The 19,129-nt window shown below is 40.2% G+C and overlaps 1 protein-coding gene across 2 annotated transcripts in view; it reads right to left on the reverse strand.

Annotated features, from left to right (window-relative positions):
• Positions 1-19,129, reverse strand: part of ptprn2 (protein tyrosine phosphatase receptor type N2) — a 122,983-nt gene that overhangs the window by 85,180 nt on the left and 18,674 nt on the right. Inside the window, exons 3-9 of one of the 2 annotated variants that reach the window (XM_020712453.3) lie at positions 17,362-17,475; positions 10,819-11,057; positions 8,438-8,879; positions 8,052-8,345; positions 7,756-7,799; positions 6,999-7,423; positions 3,378-3,464 (exon numbers count right to left, since the gene is read on the reverse strand). In XM_020712453.3, the coding sequence (XP_020568112.1) occupies positions 3,378-3,464; positions 6,999-7,423; positions 7,756-7,799; positions 8,052-8,345; positions 8,438-8,879; positions 10,819-11,057; positions 17,362-17,475 (1,645 nt within the window). The remainder of the gene's footprint in view (positions 1-3,377; positions 3,465-6,998; positions 7,424-7,755; positions 7,800-8,051; positions 8,346-8,437; positions 8,880-10,818; positions 11,058-17,361; positions 17,476-19,129) is intronic. The other variant, XM_078938187.1, reaches the window with a different exon arrangement.

The following is a 19,129-nucleotide window of genomic DNA, read 5'->3' on the forward strand; positions in this document are numbered from 1 at the left end:
TACCCTGCTTTAGACACGGCAGCAGCTGCCGAGCCAGAAGCAATACAAGAGCCAATAGCCCTCGACGGACGGACGCAGCCATGCACCCATGCATTTGTGAGCATGATCATACACATGCTGATGTGCATGCAAGCACACACAGTTCAGACAGAAATGTGCCCTTCTCTAGTTGCTTCGCCTGGGCTCTGTTTGCTCTTGAAAATGTCAATGTTTCCACAATCTTTACCCCCACCTTCTCTTTATCTGGCCGACGGGGCACAGCCTGATATCTCAATGCATCTCAAATTGAACTGACGTGATTTTTTTTTTCTTTTTTCACAAGCCACCCAAATGCAATTCAAATACACTGAAGGAGGAACACCGCCACAGTGGGATGATGAAGTTGAGATAGATAAGTTATCAGGAGGACTCCACACTGTCTTCTGAGTTACCGGACGTGTGAGCTCAGACCTCATTTTCGGGTCATAAGGAGAATGTGTGTGCAGACTATTTGGCGGGGTTTTAGCTGGGTAGTGTGTGTGTCCTGTTGCACACAGTGTGTCAAGATGTACTTGTAAGTGTGTTTCCCACTCCCCCTAGTGTTGTTGATGAGTAAAACACTTACGTCATCTAAAACATGTATACATATTCCTCCACTCATCATTGTCTTGGACCAGAATTTCAAAGGGACTGTTTTTGTGCTGATTACCACACCAGCAAGCTCGATCGCAATAGTGTTTGGGGTCTGGATAATCTTAACAGCATTAAGAAACAAACCCTGCAACGTCTTCCTCTCAAGTCCTCTCCGCCTGCTCACATTTGAGGCCTCTTCTCCCCGGTTTCTATCTGGGCTCATTGGAGCGGCGGAAAAAGCAAGCCTCCCATAGTAGAGCGGCGTGCTCTGACCCAGCTCTCATTCTCCAACCAACTCATATTCAGAAAAAGGCTTTCAAGCACTCACCTGTCGAGGCTCACAAAGAGCCCGGCCATATTTTTACTCCTACATAAAGGTGTTTCCATTATCTTGATTATATAAAAATAATGGAGGTAACCAAACCAGACAAAGACTACAGTTTTTTCCAAATTTTCTAATTAGGATAGCGTAAAAGCAAGGTACAAGGACATTATGAAATCCTTGAAGGAGACCCAATTAAGGACCCACTTGTATTTCTGAGGTTTTTAACATGTTCTTTTAGCATGATGGAGGACATATATAAAGACAATTTAAGCTTAAGCTGCCTTTCCCAGTATTAATTTGTTCAATTTTTCACGAATCAAGAGCAGACGAAAAAAATCCTATTAGAAAAAGATTCTAGTTGTTACGTAGGGGTGTGAGCTGCTGTGAGCTAGGGGGACAGTGTGTAGATAGAGAGCTCTCCGGAAGGGGGAGGGGAAGGGGGGCGGGGTTGCTCCACACCAACAGTTCTGCCCACAACTCAGAGGCGAATTTCTGATGAACTACTGCCGCTCTGCAGAAACTATGACCTAGAAAACAACACAAGTTTTTGAATTTAGGGTAAAAAAAAAAGGCATAGTAACGGTTTAAAGCCCACTGGGAAGGCTTTGAAAATAGATCAAAAGATGATCGGAGTGGGTCTTTAAGGCATCTGTGTGCGATTTTGACATTTGCTCAAACAAAATAAACATAAAAGCACAAGGTCTACTCTTCACTAGATCTTATTTCAGATCCAAGCAAAATTACTTATTATTTGACAGTAAATTCAATCTTTCCAAATGCAAATTAAAGTAGTATTCCATGATTTACGCGAGTCCTTTCAAATTTGATATTCAGCACCATGTTGTGACCAAAATAAAAGCTTAAATGTGGAAACTATGCAGATAAAAGTGACCTTTCACCACTTTCTGTATGAATGATGGTTGGCATTAACATGCATCAGGAGCTGAGAGTGAGTGACGGGTGTAACAACCAAATTTACTCAATTAGTGCTCATCATAATTAAATGTGCACATCAGGATGCCTGGGTGGGAACATGAATGTGGAGGTCACCGTGTAGTAAACTACTACACCACCTGTGAAATGAGCCGAGTACAGCGACACACTGCAGTGTGTGCTTTTGGTATTCGTATGCTGGGGGTGTTATGAAACCACCCTGACTTCCCTTCTCCTTAAGGAGCGTTTCAAAAGGCTTGTCAGATCTTAGACGAACACATCTCCTCCGCCTCATACATGGTCTGACACCAAATGTACAGCAGGAACACGGTACAAGCACCAAACAGCCTGAGTTCAAGGACAGTTCGCCTGCTTATTAATATATTAACCACCTCCTGCTGGACATTTGCTCTGATTCTAGCTCCGCATCCACTTCTCTGTTTTTGCTTCCAAGAATCCTTTTCATAGATGAAGTGCTCCATCTTTTGACAAGAACTCTTGCAACAACAGCGTTAAGAAACAGATCTGAATACAGAACAGGCCTCAGTATGTGTCTGGGTGTAATTAAGTCTGATTATTCTCACTGCATGAAGGCAAACACGTTAAAAGGTCAGAAAAACAACAACTGGCTCCTGTAGAGTTTTTGCAGGGGTAATCCTTGCAGGGGCAAAAGCATTTCACAGTTTCAGATACTTCAAAGACCCACGCCATTCATCTTTTGATCTATTTTCAAAGCGCTCCCAGAGGTCTTTTAATTAAAATTATGCTGTTTTTCTCAAAAAAAAAAAAAAAAAAGTGTAATTTTCTTGGACATAGTTTCTGCAGCGCCGCAGTATTCATTAGAAAATCACCTCTGAGCTGTGGGCGCTACAAATGGTGAGGAGCAACCCCCCCCCCGACCCACCCAGCATATTTTCTACGACACAAATACGCTCTTTTTCAAATGGCATTCTTTTGTCTACTCCTGATTAACAATGATGTAAATAAAGAAGTTCTCAGAAATGAGATGACTTTTCTTAATTTATGTCCTCATCACTGTGTCGCAGCTCTGACCTTTTTTATGGTGGTGGGGGACGGGAGGGGGACAGAAGACTTTGGAAGGGTGAGAAATGAGGACAGTTGAGTGGACGGCCATTGCAAATGAAGTTGTCAAAAAAACGTCCTTCAAACAGTTACTTAATTGTAATTGTGAATAATATTAAAACTGAGGTTTTTTTTTTGCTGAGATACCATTACCCATGCTTAAAGAAGTTTGTATTGATGATCTCTGTCAATAATTGTTCAAATATTGACTCAAAGATTCGGGGAGGAAGTGGGAGAGTGAAGCTTTTTACTTGGGGGACAGCATCCCCCTTTAGCCACTCTGAGCTCCGCCCCCTGTTCCAACATCAGAAGTATGCCACAGGAACACCAAAAATCCAAAGAATTGGTCTTTAAAAATGCAGTCATTTATACTTTTATTTACTCATATCTGCAAAGTAGGTGGGATGTTTTTGTCTTCACGTACGAGAGCTGTGTGAGATCTGAAGCATGGAGGCTCAGTCTCTGGGTTAGCTGCTCCATCAGGTCCAAACCCTGGTCGTTGGTGAGGGAACTGGGGAAAACAAACATAGCAGAGGTAGGAGTGAGATTTTGAGGCCTCTGGCTGTGTTCTGTACACGCAAAATAAGGAAAATGCAACTTTTTTTAAGGGAAGTGCTGCCACAGTAAATTGCTGCAAATGGGTCATTGCACACAAGCAAAAGCTACGGTTGTCTGAGTAGATGTACCGGACGAATTTGCACATTGAACACAGCCACTCAAACCCAAACAAACACACAAAGCCACTGTGCCAAGGGAAAAGGGATCAGCTGCCTCTCCAGGCTTGGTAAATCACCTGCTTTTTTTCCAGCAATGAGACAAACAATAAGGTGCAAATGGAACCTGCATGAGGTGTAATGGCTGCATCATATGGACGCTCCTTTCTTTCCCTTTCATTCTCTCATCTTTCTTTTTCTTCTTCTGCTTCGACCGTCTCTTTTTCACGCGCACAAAGCCTCAAAGCAAAACATGATACCGCCAAGTACACAAACACACAGACACGCACGCGCCCTCACCGTGCGATGAGCATAATAAGGTGCAAATGGAATGGGGGTGAAGTGTAATGGTGGTCTGATAAAGCCATGCCTCATCTCAGCTCAGTCTGCGGCTGCTTTCTCACTCAGAGAGTAAATCGCCAAGGAAATAGACCAAACAAAGGCAATCTGCCGGCCAGCAGATTGAACGTAAGAAATGAGAAAGCAATCCACGCCAGCGCACTCGAAAAGCCGCGTTTTTGCTGACAGCTTAACCTGGAAATCACATCGACGTGACATCACCAAGTTTGGGTTTTACTTTGAAAAATGTAAAACAAATAAGTAAAAACAACTGTGTTTCATCTTGTCGCGCTCAGCACTCTTACATTTAAAAAAAAAAAAAGCTGGTTTCTTTACAAGTGCACCAGTCAGAACCGTGAGGAAATATTTTGTTGAGCCTGAATGCAACACCACATTAAAGCGGTTTTCCATGAGAAAAAGTGTACTGTGCGTGAGTGGCTGATTCACTCCACCTTTGAGAGTGGGAGGTTTCTTTTTCTCTCTCGCTACTTTTAGAGAGGTTTTGAAAGTTAAAGCTTCACCGAAGCAATTCCAGACACGACTGCATCCCTCTGCGGTAATTCTAGCAACTCGAGAGCTCCAGGAGTGACTTGCTTGTTGATGCTAACCCTTTTCCCTTGGGTTTCTCTCTGTCTCCTTCTCCTCGATCCATACCCCTCCACCCCCCTTTTCACCATGCACACTCCACCCCCCACCCCACTTCTCAGCCTCCCCCACAATACCACCACCACAATGTCAGGAGCTGTCAGATAAGCAGGTTTGTGTAGCTTCACTGCAGGGGGTGAAGCAGCTGGGGATAACAACTGTGCAATCATGAGGTCTGCTGCAAATGCAGAGACAAGCTGCAGGCCGGCTGAAGGTGTCCACTAGGACAGACGGGGAAGATGAGGTGAAGACATTTCAGTTGGAAAAGTGACCCATTTCTTTCTGCCTGTGCATACCGCTCTATAAGGAGCGATAATCTAATATTCGGGTGACACCTGTACCCGTATCAGACCTTTATGAGGTTACGTGTTTTGTACAGGTGAAGGACAACCCACCGACACTAGACCTGATAAGGCCATAAAGGGATTTAAGAAAGAGCCAGGGGCGAACATGCAGTTGATAGGAATTTATCTTTGCTCAGGCGAGCAGGAGGTAAGAGAGGGGAGGCAGAGGACTCAACGCTTTCTCACAAAGTATCATCATTAAAGCTGTAATACCCACACACTGAAGAATTTATCATCTGCTATTACAATGCTGCTATTATAATGAGGTGCGCAGCACACGCACGCAAGGCCTCAACCCGCACCAGCGTCCTATCCATAAAGACCGGAACATGTAGGTGGCTTTGACAGAAAGCAAGCCTTTTAAAGGCAATTTCAAGTAAATGAGCAAAGCTGGCATGTGCTTAGTTTCAAGGTATGCAATGAATATGGAAACAGGCCATACAGACGTCTGGCCTGAACAGTTACATAACGCTGCCATTAACTACACCACACTATACTTAAAAAAAACATTAATAATGGGAGAGGGACCTATTTTTTAAATAGTTATAAAGACAAAAAACAAAGTAAACTGAATAAACTGAGTAAAAAATAAATCTTACATCAAGCTCACACTTATTCCTGCCCACATTGAAGAAAACAAAGTTTTGTTTATTTTACTTTATTTCAGCAAAAACTTAATTAACAATCACTTTTAACTGCTCTATTAAATTGATTATGAATTTGATTTCATTCCTTTTATTTAGTTAAGTATTCTGGTGTGCTTAGTCTAATTATTTTGCTTTTTTCTTTTGTTCAATTTAAAATCAATACACACACACACACACACACACACACACACACACATATTTATATATATATATATATATATTTTTTTTTCCTTTTTTCTTAGGAACTTACACATTTAAGTTATATTTCACTTTTTTGCAAAAAGAAAGATCAACATTTTCAAATTATCTTCAAAAAATGTTAGACTTAGATTTGAATTTGCTGAAAATGAAATTCAGATAAACAAAATAATCCTGCATTTACAATTTAAAATTTGTACCGCTCATATGCCTTGTGTTTGGTTTTTACCTTGACTTTTGTTTTAAAATCACCAGAGATGCAATTTCTTTGTTATTATTAATCCTTGTGAAGTACAAAACTTGCTTTTCTATGTTCCCTGCCAGATCCTTTTCAGTATTTTTTAAAATATTTAATCTTTGTTTTTAAAATGGTGCTGGTGTTATTGTTTTTTTTATGTTTTACTAATTGAAGAAGTCAAGCTTGTTTGTTCACACTGCACACTGCTGTTGGATCCTGCAGTGGAAATGTAATCACTTTCCTCTAGTTTTTATATTAATCAGACTCCAAAACCGCAGCCGTTAGTGCCCCCTTACCTAAATTTAATGTGTGATCTGTAAAATTGTCAGTGAGCTTCTTTTTACGCCATGTTAGAACCACTTAGGTGAGCTAAAACGTATCCAGTGCCTTAGAATATGTATCTAGACGCAGAGAAAAGCGGCTTTGCGTTGTTGCGCAACACTCTCCTAACATAAAATGTTGCATATCAGTACAAAGCCACTTTTTTTCCACAGCAGAATCTGTTTGAATTATGTTAATTGCATCAACGCTTTTAGAGTTACAGTAGTTCAAAGAGTGTTATTTTGCTGTGATAGCCAACAAGGTTTTACCATCATAAAAGCTTTCTTTAAGTTAAAACATTATAAACTGATTCAAATTTTTACTTTTAATAATTAAATTTGTTATATTGACAATTTTATTTTAGTTTTTAGTGATTCTGAAAAACTAACAATGTTACTTTTCTGATGTTAAAACAATAAATAAATAAAAGTCATTTATAACAAAGAAAATGACAAATGATTGTTCATAACTTTTTTAAGGTTGCGCATCATTTGAGAATCTTGTTTCAATCCTTTTTTATGCTTTGAATGTTACTGTATTTGATACAGAAAACATTATACAGTTCACTGTATCATCATTATTTGGTTGTGCATTACTCACTCTGAGCCGGTAATTATGTAGCCAAAGTGTCTGTCCTTCCCTCTGCTGGAAAACTCCTTCACCCCCACATGAACCAGCTGGGTTTTAATCTTCATGTCTGCTTTCTGTGGTTCGACGGGCTTCTTCCTCTCCACCGGCGCCTGATCGGCCTGCATCCAACTCTCCATCTCAGAGTCCACCTGTGCATCAGGCAACTCTGCTCCCCCCATCAACCGCAGGATGGACCCTTCTTTGGCAGGGACAGTCAGGGTCTTTTCTTCTGAGCGGCTGGGGACAGGAGCTTGGCCCTGCGTCGTCCGACTCTGGACATTCTCTTGTCCAGCCATTTTGTGGACGAGGCCTGAGGGACCACTGTTGAACCCTGGAGCATCACCAAAGGGCTCCATGTTCAGGTAGTCCAGCAGCTTAGAAAAGAAGAGTCCGTGCTGCTTAGAATCAAGAAAACAAAAAGAAAACAAACATACCTTAGAAGAGTTGAGACCATTTTTCCTCAGTTTGAACACAAAAAATTGTGTGAAACTATTTAAAAATCTGGTTTAAGACGTAATACAAGTCTTTAATGATAATCCATGATTCTTCAAACAAAATGGATCTTTTTGTGATTGATTTCAAAGTTTAAGTAATTTAACCTTAAATTATCAACTAGAACAGCTTTAAATAATAATTTAAGTGCCACACAACTGCAATTAAATGCATGTTTTGTCGTGTCTTGCTCCCTCAGTAACCAATTGGCTGTTTGTGCAGAAATATTTTTCACCTTGTCAGTGGACTTGTCAGTGTCTGAACCGTCTGTTTGTTGACCTGTAAACAAACACAAGTTTGTGAGCAGATTATGCAAAACAAGATCCTCTTTTGTGTTTAAGAAAAAAAAACACTTTTGAGTCTGAAACAAAAATGCTCTTGGCAACTTTTTGTCTGATCATTTGTTAGCCAAGCATGCTTCAGAGCCTTTATAAATTTATAATCACTCCAACATCTTTTTGTACAAAATGCATAGAAGTGTTCTGAAGGCCGCCAACTGTTATTCCCATTCCTACCAATGTCAAAACCAACCTTGTTTTATTCCGAGTGTGTTTTTCTGGTTTGGATCCTTCCCCGTCTCTGATTTCAGGGTCTGGTCCTGATTCAGAAGCTTTGACATCAGTGGCTCATGGTTAGCCTCCATCTCCCCCCTGGAGGTACTGGCTCCTGGTGCTGGCCGAGCCCCAAGCTCCGGCCGCTCCTCATCCACCTCCTGCAGTGCTCCAGTGATGACTTCAGCCAGCCGGTGAAGGTCTTTTCCTATCAAATCCTCCATGTTGAAGCTGTGCCTCCCCAGCTGGTTAACTGCATTCGAGACGAGGTGGTCTAAACAAAAAAAAAAAAAAACAACAGAAAATTAAATTCATAGAAATGTTTGGATTGTATTTGTTTTTATAAAGCTATACAGAAAGTCTCACCATCCATGGCATCAAGAGGCTTCTTTACTGCGAGTCGGTCAGAACCAGCCTTGAAAAGCAGTCCATCGAGATCAAGTTTTGATGTTTTGGAGTCAAAAGCCTGAGTTTGTGGCTTCGCTGTGCTTTGAGCTGGCCGCAGATAGCTGAGGTACTGGAGCTTCCCTTTGGGCCACACAGCCTCACCTCCAGGGACGCCCTGCTGTGTGCCGGCTGTCCCAGCAAAAAGCTGCTCCAGATGGTTAGAGAGGTGCTTGCCCCTGTGCGGGTCCTGGATGGATGCGCTGAGCTTTGGGTGCCTGCCCTCTCCACTCTTAGTTATGACTTTGGAGACTGGAGGCTGGCCAGCTCCTTTTTGAAGGCTGTAGATGGTTGTTTCTTTCCAGCCTTGCTTAGGTTTTGGCTGACTGGGAGCAGACAGAGCATCCGACATCATGTCTTCATCCTGTAACATACAAAATGCCAAATTTGCACCAATTACAAACTCCACACGGGTCAATCACTGTCAGTTAAACCATTTCCAATATATATTTATCCTTTTATAAGTAGTAAGATAAGAATAACCAATAAGATAAATTAAACTCTTGGTTACAATTTCTAAGTTTAATCTGCTTTCTGCATTTATGAAAGTTTTTGTTACAAAAACAAAATCCCAGGAACATCCGCATCAGCCTGGTGTTGTACAGTTTTAGAGAGCTGAAGTGGCAGCACTCACACGATAAATTGCCCGGGCTATGAAATGGCCTTTTGCTCCATGTGAACATCAAATGGGCCATATCAGGTCACCATTGTTGTGACAGGCTTTTGAATGAAGAGAGAGGCAACCTTCTCTCCATGAGACAGGACAGGATATGAATAGGAATTCTAGATCAAAGACAACTGCCCTTGGAAATTGCATTATGGAAATCCTAGATGAGATAGTGTCACTCAAAGAGTAATTTCATGCATTTCCACAACACAACAAACTTTAAAAGCAACCCCCCCATCAGAGCAGCAAGTCTTTATCTGGAAAAAAAAGTATATGAGTCACCTAATTTCAAAGTTTGCGATGGTAGTCTATGTTTCACACACATTGAATAACACATTTGTATTAAAATGCACTGCTGCATAAAGGCATTTAGGAGCTTTTCAGCCGTTCATTTGGGGGTTGATACAGGCGGGAAACAGTGGGATTTTTCCCTTTCGTCTCTCTATGAAGACGAGGAATCATTCTTCTCATCTGAGTAATAAAAGCCCACGCTCACAGCGTACAGTATACCCACTGAATAGAGTTTTTATCCTTGTCACTGCAGCACTAATACCGACTCTCTCCCTGGGTGCCATTTCTGCCCTTCAAACGTATATAGAGAAAATGTCAGTCTCTCCGTCCCTGGCACACTGAGAGGCCATAATGGCATTAGCACAGCAAGACAGAGGTGCTCCGCTATTCATTCTAACCATGTTTGCCTCCTTCCATCACCCAACCCAACAAAGGACCCCATTTCATCAATAAGGAAGGTCCTGAACTCTTCAACTTTGCATTATGACTGCAATGACACGGCAGCAGGAAGCTGCCCGGCTATGAGGGGTGAAGGCGCATCTTGCACAAAAACGGGGGGTCCACCCCTAAATATGAGCCTTGAATAATGTAAAGAGGTGATGGAGGACCTTTGTGTAAAAAGGGTCCCGGCTCTGTGGGAGAGAGTGAGACAGAAAGAAAGAAAGAGACAAAAGCAAAGCGGGTATAAAAGCAAAGAGACAGATAATGACTTTTTTCCACAAAAGCAATAGGAAGAGCTCCTTTCACTAATTAGCAAAATCATATGCTTTTCTCCCTTTTGCCTACAAGGCAAATAGAAATGGAACAAGCCAAACAGAAAACAGATTTGATTTGAGCCTTTTAATGCCAAATTCTGCTCATTCATTTTATTTATGCTGTACATCCGGCATGTCCAAAGTCTGGCACATTGGCTAAATGTGGCCTACAGGTTCCTGTCATAAAATCAATAATATGTGTATTTCTAAACATTGTATGTAGGATTTCTTGATAGCGATGGGCTAAATTCCATTATTTCTAGTCTTCAAATATAAAATTCATAGTAATGTTTTTGATGTATTTCGGTTCTTGGTGGAAAAAGAAAAGTATCCCATAAAAAAAAAAAAAAAAAAAAATTCTTCCTTCTTTTTAGAAAACAGTGCAGTTAATGTTAGTCTAAGGGTTCAAAGGAAGCAGGCCAGATCATTGCCCTTGACATATTTTCACCTCCCCAATACTAGCCCTATATGCAAAATGTTACGGCACGCCTGCTGTAGAACATTCTTCTCTATTCTGTTTTTTTTCTTTGGGTCTACTTTGCAACATTGATTTGACATCATACCATGCTTGTGCTCCATCCGAAGCTCACCTGAACCTTGGATCCCTCCTGTTGGACCATTTGATGGTCCAATGGCAGCAGAAAGCCCAACCCTGTGAGGTACTTTTGCAGGTTTCTGTTAAGTTCGGTTTGATCGGGCTTCGGTTTCCCGTTGCTGTAAAGGTCCAGGAGACTTGGAGAATTGCTCTGGTGGTGAAAGGGGACATTCCTCAATTTGGAAAGCTCCCTAGAGATGACCTTTTGAGTGATATCGTCCTCCCATTTCAAACCTAAAAAATGAAAAGAAAAAGGAAGCAAAATAAAAAAGAAATTAACAAAGTTTCTATTTGAAATTTAGCAACTGCTTACAACAGTAAAAATTGTTTTTTAGAACAGATCCTAAAGCAGATTCTACCGTTTCTTTATAGACGGTGAGACTTTTCTTGAACAGTTTCAGGGTTTTTCTGCAGAGCACCGATGTTGGATGACAAGGACTATCTTGGAATCTGTTTTACCCCAGAGGTGGAGGTCAAACACCAGAGACACCACATGTCTGTCAAGGTCTTCCACAATCAACTTTTCTAGCCATTTCTTAATAAACCTTGCTTTTGGTACTGCAGTGCAATCATGCTGACCATGCTCTGTGGCCTTGGACTGCCCTGTGGATGGTTTCGCTTTTCTAAAATATCTTTTACCACAAACCATGAGATATCCAGCAGGGATGTAATTTCACAAATGGGTTCAGTTCGCCTGTGGCATCCAGAAGCCACTCTTTACAACTCATTATCCTTTGTAATTTGACTTAAGTTAACCCCACATTGTCTGGCATGAGCTGCAAGCACAAGGAAAATTTAAGTTGCAGAATTGTAATATATGGTTTTCTAAAAAAACTAAATACTGTTTTTACGAATGCATCTCTAAGAAGTTTGGTGTATTCTGGTCTTATTTCAATAACTTAGATTGGCATCCAGTATCTTAAATCAATAAAAAACAAGGCTATTTTTTGAAAAAGGAAATGTCAACCTTTACTGATGTTTCAAAACCATCTATTGTCATTTAGTTCAAAGTTTTTAGAATATTTTCGTAGAAAGTAAACTTTTTTTTTGAGGGAGTCATTAACATGTTACCCTTCCTAATTTTAGCTACTCTGAAAATACTGAGCACATAGCATTACATTCAGTTCCTCAACTACAGTGGAACAGGTTGCAAAAAAACAAAACAAAACAAAAAAAACAAATGAAAAAGCCCAGACCATGATGACTCCATGTTGACAATTTATGTTTTTATGGCAAAACAATCTATTTAGTACCCAGGAGGACAGAAGCACACATCGCAGTAGCAAACAAAGCTTTATCTGAGAAAGAGAAGGTCTAAAATTACTCAGTAGACCTATTGAGCAGGGACAGGCCCAGACACACACAAACAGCAGTCAGTAAACACGCCTGGGGAGGCTGTCACAGTATGGCCTGACGCTGTGCCAACAACTCTGCTAATTGCCAACACATAGTTGAGGTGCATAACTCCTGGGCGGGGGCAAAGTACAGTTATGCCAGGACCAGATGGAACCATCCAAGCAAAGGAAACAAAAGATAAAGATTTTTGCCTACTCCCACCGACTCAAAAGGCATTTGAAGTTCAGAAAGCATTCCACAGATAATAGACATATCGAAAGGGTTGGAGTATTTAAAAAAGAAAAGAAAGAGCCAATAACTATGTTCACCCCTTAACATTTTCAGGATTCATCTGAAAGTGCCACTTGTAATGATATGGGAGTGTTTATGTCAACAAACTAGCAGACTTGGAGGGAATTATAGAAAACATGAAAGGCATTAACATAGCAGAATATCTTCATTAGCCCGGTTTCCCTTCCACAGACACCAGAATCTCTCCTCGATATTCATAAGCACCAGATGAGGATCTGAACAATGCAGAGCAGCTACAGATGCCTCCATTCATTCTTGGCAGCGCTGAATGGAGCACAAAGACAGCGTATGCTCTCACTGTTCTGGAACGCAGCTCAGTCATCCATCCATGCAACAATAACTGTTAACTACCCCTGGCTTATCCAGTGTGGGGTGCTACTGGCTATATGTTACCGTGGTGATGATCATTTGTGCTATCATCACTGGCGATGAGGAACGAAGGTCTGTTGTCATCCCTGAACGATCCATATGCTACCTGCAGTTTACTGCAGCTGCTTAAACGGTTTCAGAATGAACGTGCGACGGCACCATAAACCGCATGAGGCTGCCTACATCAACTGTGACACCTCTTTCCCCTCCGTCTCTTGGGGGAGGCACTCATTTTCATACATACCATGGTTTGCGAGTATGGGCGCACTTGAGGGAGAAGGTGTGTCGACGCAAATTACAGGGTTAAAATGATCCATTCTGTAAATCAAAAAGTCAAGGAGGCAGGGCCTTTGTGGCTGGATTCCTCTCAATCAACATCTCAACTGATTATTCTGGCACTAAGGAGTTAAACATCATGCAGATTCATCTGGAAGTCCAGAGAAACTGCAGGCATCATCATCAAACCCTGCCACTTTCTGCCTCTTAAAGTAACATCCTGTCTCAAGCAAGTGCCTCAGTTAATTAAAGCCTTCGCCATTAGTCTGATAGCTTTCAAACAGACGAGATATTTCTCCAGGCCTCCAATATTTTATGTGGGAAAGAGAGAGGCGGGGAGGGGGGTCTCCTAAATATTCAAAGCCTATTAGATGAGATCCTGTCTACATGTCTTCTTGTTTCATCTGGTTGTTTTGAAATGCAGATTTTCCCCTTTTCCTTTACTTCTGTCCACCAACTGGTTTTAAAAGCACTAATGGAAAAAACCCTGAATAATTCAGCGGCAACTTCTATCTAATTAGTTAAAATGAAATGTGTCACTCTGAGTTTGACACACAAATTAAACTAATCGTACACTTGTAAAGCAGGATATGGCCAAAATATGAATAGAGATTAAACGCAAATGTGTATTGGTGCTTGTTAGATTTACTTACATCTCAACATTTAATTTTATTAAATTTATTTTACCTGAGAAAATATTTCAAAATGTACACAGTAAGTTATTTAACCATTCAAAAAGGGTTATTTTATTATATTTTAACATTAGTTTAATTTAAATGCTATAAATGAGACAAGGGCAGCTTTACAACTGTATTGTACAATCAATAAAAACCTAATATGTTGATTTTCCTGCATTTATCATAGCTCCATATTGTTCTTTAGTATTTTCTTCCTAAAAAATAACAGAAGCTTCTCTCTAATTATATATATATTTTTAAAAAACAACAAGTTTTCTTCCAGTTACAGCTGCTTCACTTTTCTATGCATGCTTGTTATTGCGAATTCGCTGCTCACTAATAAACGGATAAATCAGAACAGGGTGGAACAGTTTGTCAGTTCGTCTTTCACAGTGAGCACTTTTGTGCACGAGCAAATGTAGGACCATAAATAAAGTAACTCCAGTGGAACATCAAGTCACTTTATGGTCAATGATTCTCCCTGACTGACAACTCCTGTCAATGGAGCTAATGCAAATGTCACAATGCATCATCATACTTAGATGTTCTCCATCATCTGTTGGCCCACATGGGCAGGGACAGGCGGACAATCGACTGCAGTTTACTGTAGGTGAACACGGTTCATTAACCACATCTCTGCAACTTTCAGGCAAAATTCTCTCTGCTTAGCCCCACCCACTTCCTAGCAACTGTTGCCATGAAAATAAACTAACCAAAAAGCCTTGGGCACATAAAAACAATCATGACAACTGGTAATTAGTAAAACCAAGTGAGTTAACCTTTAGCAAAATAAAAATAAAAATAAACTGCCTATTGAAAAACACTGGTTTTGTTGTCAGATGGAGGGAATTATCATTAAATGCAAGAGGAAATATAATTAAAATTACAATTTTCTACCAAGAAACAATTGTAAAATATTGTTTGATTAAGACATTGTGACACAATTTAATTCATGAGTACATAAAACAGCAACATGGTTCAACAACAAAATACATATAGATAATCAAGAGTTTGATGAAAGAGTTTACATGAAAACGCTTCATGTCGAAACAAGCTAATGACTCTGGTATTCTGAGCTGAGGTGTTTCTTTAAAAAAGTAATTTAACTCCCTAAAGGACAAACATTTCACTATAAAACCTGAAAGGGAGAATTTTTGTGTATAGTTTAACACTTGGAGTGGAATTGGGTGCTTTAACATCAAAGCACAACTGTAAAAGTCTAAAAAACAGACTCAGTGTTCTTGTTTCTCAGTCTTTGAGTTTAATCAAGTAAATACGTCAAGGTCATCACAAGGTGTAATATTACGCAAAAGACCTGATTTTACAGGTCAGTTATTGCATCAGATTTGATTCTTCTTTCACATTTTTACCACAGAAATTTTAATTAAAAAAAGTCAAACCAATGGTTTGTTTAAATATGTTCTCTTTCAGTTTCTTTGTAAACCAGAAATGCCATGCAAATCACCACTTAGTGAGTGCCATCTCTGATGGAACCAATTCATTATCGCTGTTCATAAGTTAATTATTGTTGCAGCACATTTACAGTTTAAGAACTTGTTTTTTTATTTTAACTGTTTTCTAACAAAGGCAGAAAATAATCAAGGTTTTCTGTCCAATTTCTGCTCATACTCTTTTCATCACTGATTTTTTTTTTGTTTAATATCTTATAAATTGCATTTTTTTAAATAAATTTACATGATTCCAACCCTAACTAACCCTAACTATCATTGTTGATCTTTTGCATGATGGGGTGGAGATCAAACTTTTTTTTTTCTCACGGATAAACATTTCGTTCTTTAACAGTATCATCCTAAAAATGCATCGGCAAATAAGCTTCTCTCTAAGCAGAACACATTCAGACAAGTCGAGCCCTTTTGTACAAGAGTCAGTTTGTATCGATCTGAGTGACAGCGGTGTTGTGCGGTGAGCAGAGTCTGTGTGATTTCCACCTGCTCTGATGCAAGATAAAGAAGATTGTAAATCGATTTCATTTATGTCGCTCCTTCTATTTTATTCCGCTCTTGAATTTAGGTTACAGCACAATGCAATCTGTAATCTGGTCTCTGCTAAAGAAAAAGAAAAAAAATAGTCACGGCTCCTCATGTTAGACGACACTTTCATAGCTGTTAGTCTGATAAAAATAAGATTCCACAGAACACTGTGGATTTGTCCACAGATTACAGGCTGTCTGCAGATGTGAAACTGCAAGACGGAAGAGGATGAAAAGGTTCAGAGTGATGATGTCAGGTCCATAGAGATGACCTAAACCAGAGACACGTGACATCCCCATAAAACAAAGTGAAAAGACAAAAACTATAGAGAACTCCCATAACAGACTGTTCTTTTCATTCTAATTTGTTTACTTCCAAACGCCCATTAACCCTTGTGCTATCTTAGATGACACCACCCTTACATTGACGTGTTATTCCTACCATGACAAAGGTGGAAAGATTTCATGTAATCCATGGACACCAGTGAAGATCACAAATCATTGAAGAAAAAAGGTTCAGCGCACTGTCTAGTGGGTCTAGATGACCCAACTCCCAATGTTAAAGTGCCTAGGATAGCACAAGGGACAAGATAAATGTGTGGTCCTGCTTGCTTTAATATTCACGAGTGATGTGAGATTATAAAAAAAATAAATAAATATATATACATCACAATGATTTTCAGCTCTGGTTCACGCCTGTTTAAAGATATTAAACTCAGAGTGGCCTGCTAAGTCAATTATTTTTGGAGGTTTAATGTGTGTGGTCACAGTATAAGTTGAAGGTGTCTTGCGCCCCCTGGTGGTAGATGATTAGGATTACAGCTGCTTGATTTGAGGAAAGATTTTTACTTTGCTCAGTTATACATTAAAAACGCCCAAAATATACATTTCTTCCGACCTTAAATCAGACACATTATTGTATTTTAAATCTCTTACGCAAAAAATGTATTTAATAATAACGATGCCTTGCCGATATATCATATCTCCCGTGTGCATGACTTTTTCTGGAGGTGATCTTTATTTGCTGTTGGCAATTCCAAAACTATCTAAAAAGAAACTTTTTAATGTTTTGGTGCAAGGTTTAATAATTTCTTGTATAAAAAATGACCAAACTGAATTTCACTGCTGATCTGAGACCACCACAAATATGTAGTGGCATAAAATCCTTTTATATGAAACCCCATAATTATTTCCTATTGTAAATGCATTGTAGTACCCTGAAATTGTCACTTTCTGTTATAGAGGAATATTATCATCATCCACTGAGCAAAAGAGACTGTCTAATGTGACCGCAGAGCACACATTACAGTTACTCCAACAAGAAATTAGCTCTAAAAGCCCAACTAGTGCCTAAGCCAATAAGACTGACTGCTGGAGTGAGGCGATGATGGCAAAACAATAGCCCAATCTGAGTCAAATGACCTGTTCTAGCTCTGCGCTGGTGGGCTGTGCCAGCCAAAGAGACAGCTTGGCTTATTTGGCTTGCTTCACACAATGGCATTTGCTGGAAGCCCTGCGCACAGCTGATGCTGATCAGAACAGAAAGAAACCCAGGCAGAGACAGACAGGCAGTTTGCACCTCTTTGAGCCAGTTTTTGTAGGAGGATCCTGAGGCGCTGCAGAGCAGAGGAAGAAATATCGTACGTGTGCAGGTCTGCACCTGCCAGCTGCTGGCATCTTCCAAATACTCCATCTAAAAGGAATAGAAAAAAAAGACAACAGCAGGTTAAATAGAGAATCTCACACAAACTAAGACTCAAACCTGATATTGTCGCTCTTCTGGTGTGAAATAACTTCTTACTTAGATTAAAGCCGGTAATAGTGTAAACCACCTGCAGTGTTTTGTGCATTTTTTTTTTCCTCAGGGGGCTAAAAGCTGACATTTTTCCTTTGACAGTGCTGAGATAAGCAGACATTCATAGCACAAATGACTTTATCAGAGACCTCCCCTATTAGCAAGGCTCCTGTCTGAGTTGCTTGGCAACCCACACCGCAGACTCCCTAGTAGCCCAGTAATTCAATGGCTGGGCTGGACCTCTGTAGGATGCCGAGACTCGGGAGGTCAGAAAGCGGCGTGCAAACGTAAGGCCTTGAATATAAACGAACCGAGTTGTCAGTTTCTATCAGTTCCTCTTGCGTCTTGTTGGTTAAACTCACTAAATGAAATTACGCTTTAAGGATGATCTCGGGAGATGAATCCTGCAGATTCAATCTGAGCTGCCTCCTCCATGTGAGCTATCGTGCATGCAGCCGCGTGAGAGTAAGCGTAGGGGACGCCAGAGTGATTAGATGGGATGTAATGATGTGAATCAACACTTGGTCATGCACCGAAGCCTCCCATTAATTAGCCTCAAGATATCAGACGGTGACAGCAGACATCAATGCAAGCGATGCTCACTTACATGTCTGAAACCACAATGTACACAAATACTAATGTGCATTACATGCCACATTTTTCTGTCAAAATGCTTCAGAGTGAAATAAATGATTATAGATCCAAGGATTTATATGCTTTGAAAAAAATGAATTCAGTGATGTAACACTCTGCAATATGGAGTAAAATCCCACCTTTACACCAAATAAAACATCTCTACAAAATGTTTTTCATCTGCAAAAGAATCAGTCCAAAATGTATTCTTCTATAATTTATCTGAATAAAAGGTACTACATTGCGTCTTATTTCAAAACAGGATGATATTTCAACTCCCCTATCCTCCTGTGACCTGATAAATGACAGCTCAACACAAGAAAAAGCTTGCGGCAGGTGAAGAATTAACTCTGACAACAGGGAACAATGCACAGCAGTTATTTTTGGATCTCAAAAAGAGCTGGAGAACACTTCCTGCCCACAGACACTCTTCATCACAGAGGTGTGCACATGGAATGATGTCAACGGTCTTGTGATTGTTGATTTTAACCAACGTTTTAATACATGAAATTCCTGCTGGTAATTTAATGAAAAAAAAAAAGGTTTGACTAGTCTAAGACAGATTTAGGGTAGCGCATAGTTTTCAAGGGTCAAATGATGTAAGAAACGAGGAAAAACCTGGTGACATAATGTGACGGAAAAATTGCTAAATGTTTGACGCTCTTCCTCCCACTGTGGTTTCCATGGAGATGGCCCATGACAATTCCCTCTCTGTTGCTAGGGACTTTCCCCTTAGCAACGAGACAGACCGAGACACGTAACAGTTGATTGATTTATCAAGATGAGGTGCTGAGCCATCCAGAGAAAGAAGAGTGATGGATCACAAAGCACTTTAATATAGCTTCATGCGTACTTGCAATACTGAGGCAATAAAAACAACAAATGGTGAGGCTGAGAGGTCGGAGAAAAACCGTTTCCC

The sequence above is a fragment of the Oryzias latipes genome, chromosome 20 (assembly GCF_053564925.1).
Source record: "Oryzias latipes strain Hd-rR chromosome 20, Olatipes_Hd-rR_3.1".
In the NCBI taxonomy this organism is placed as follows: Eukaryota; Metazoa; Chordata; class Actinopteri; order Beloniformes; family Adrianichthyidae; genus Oryzias; species Oryzias latipes.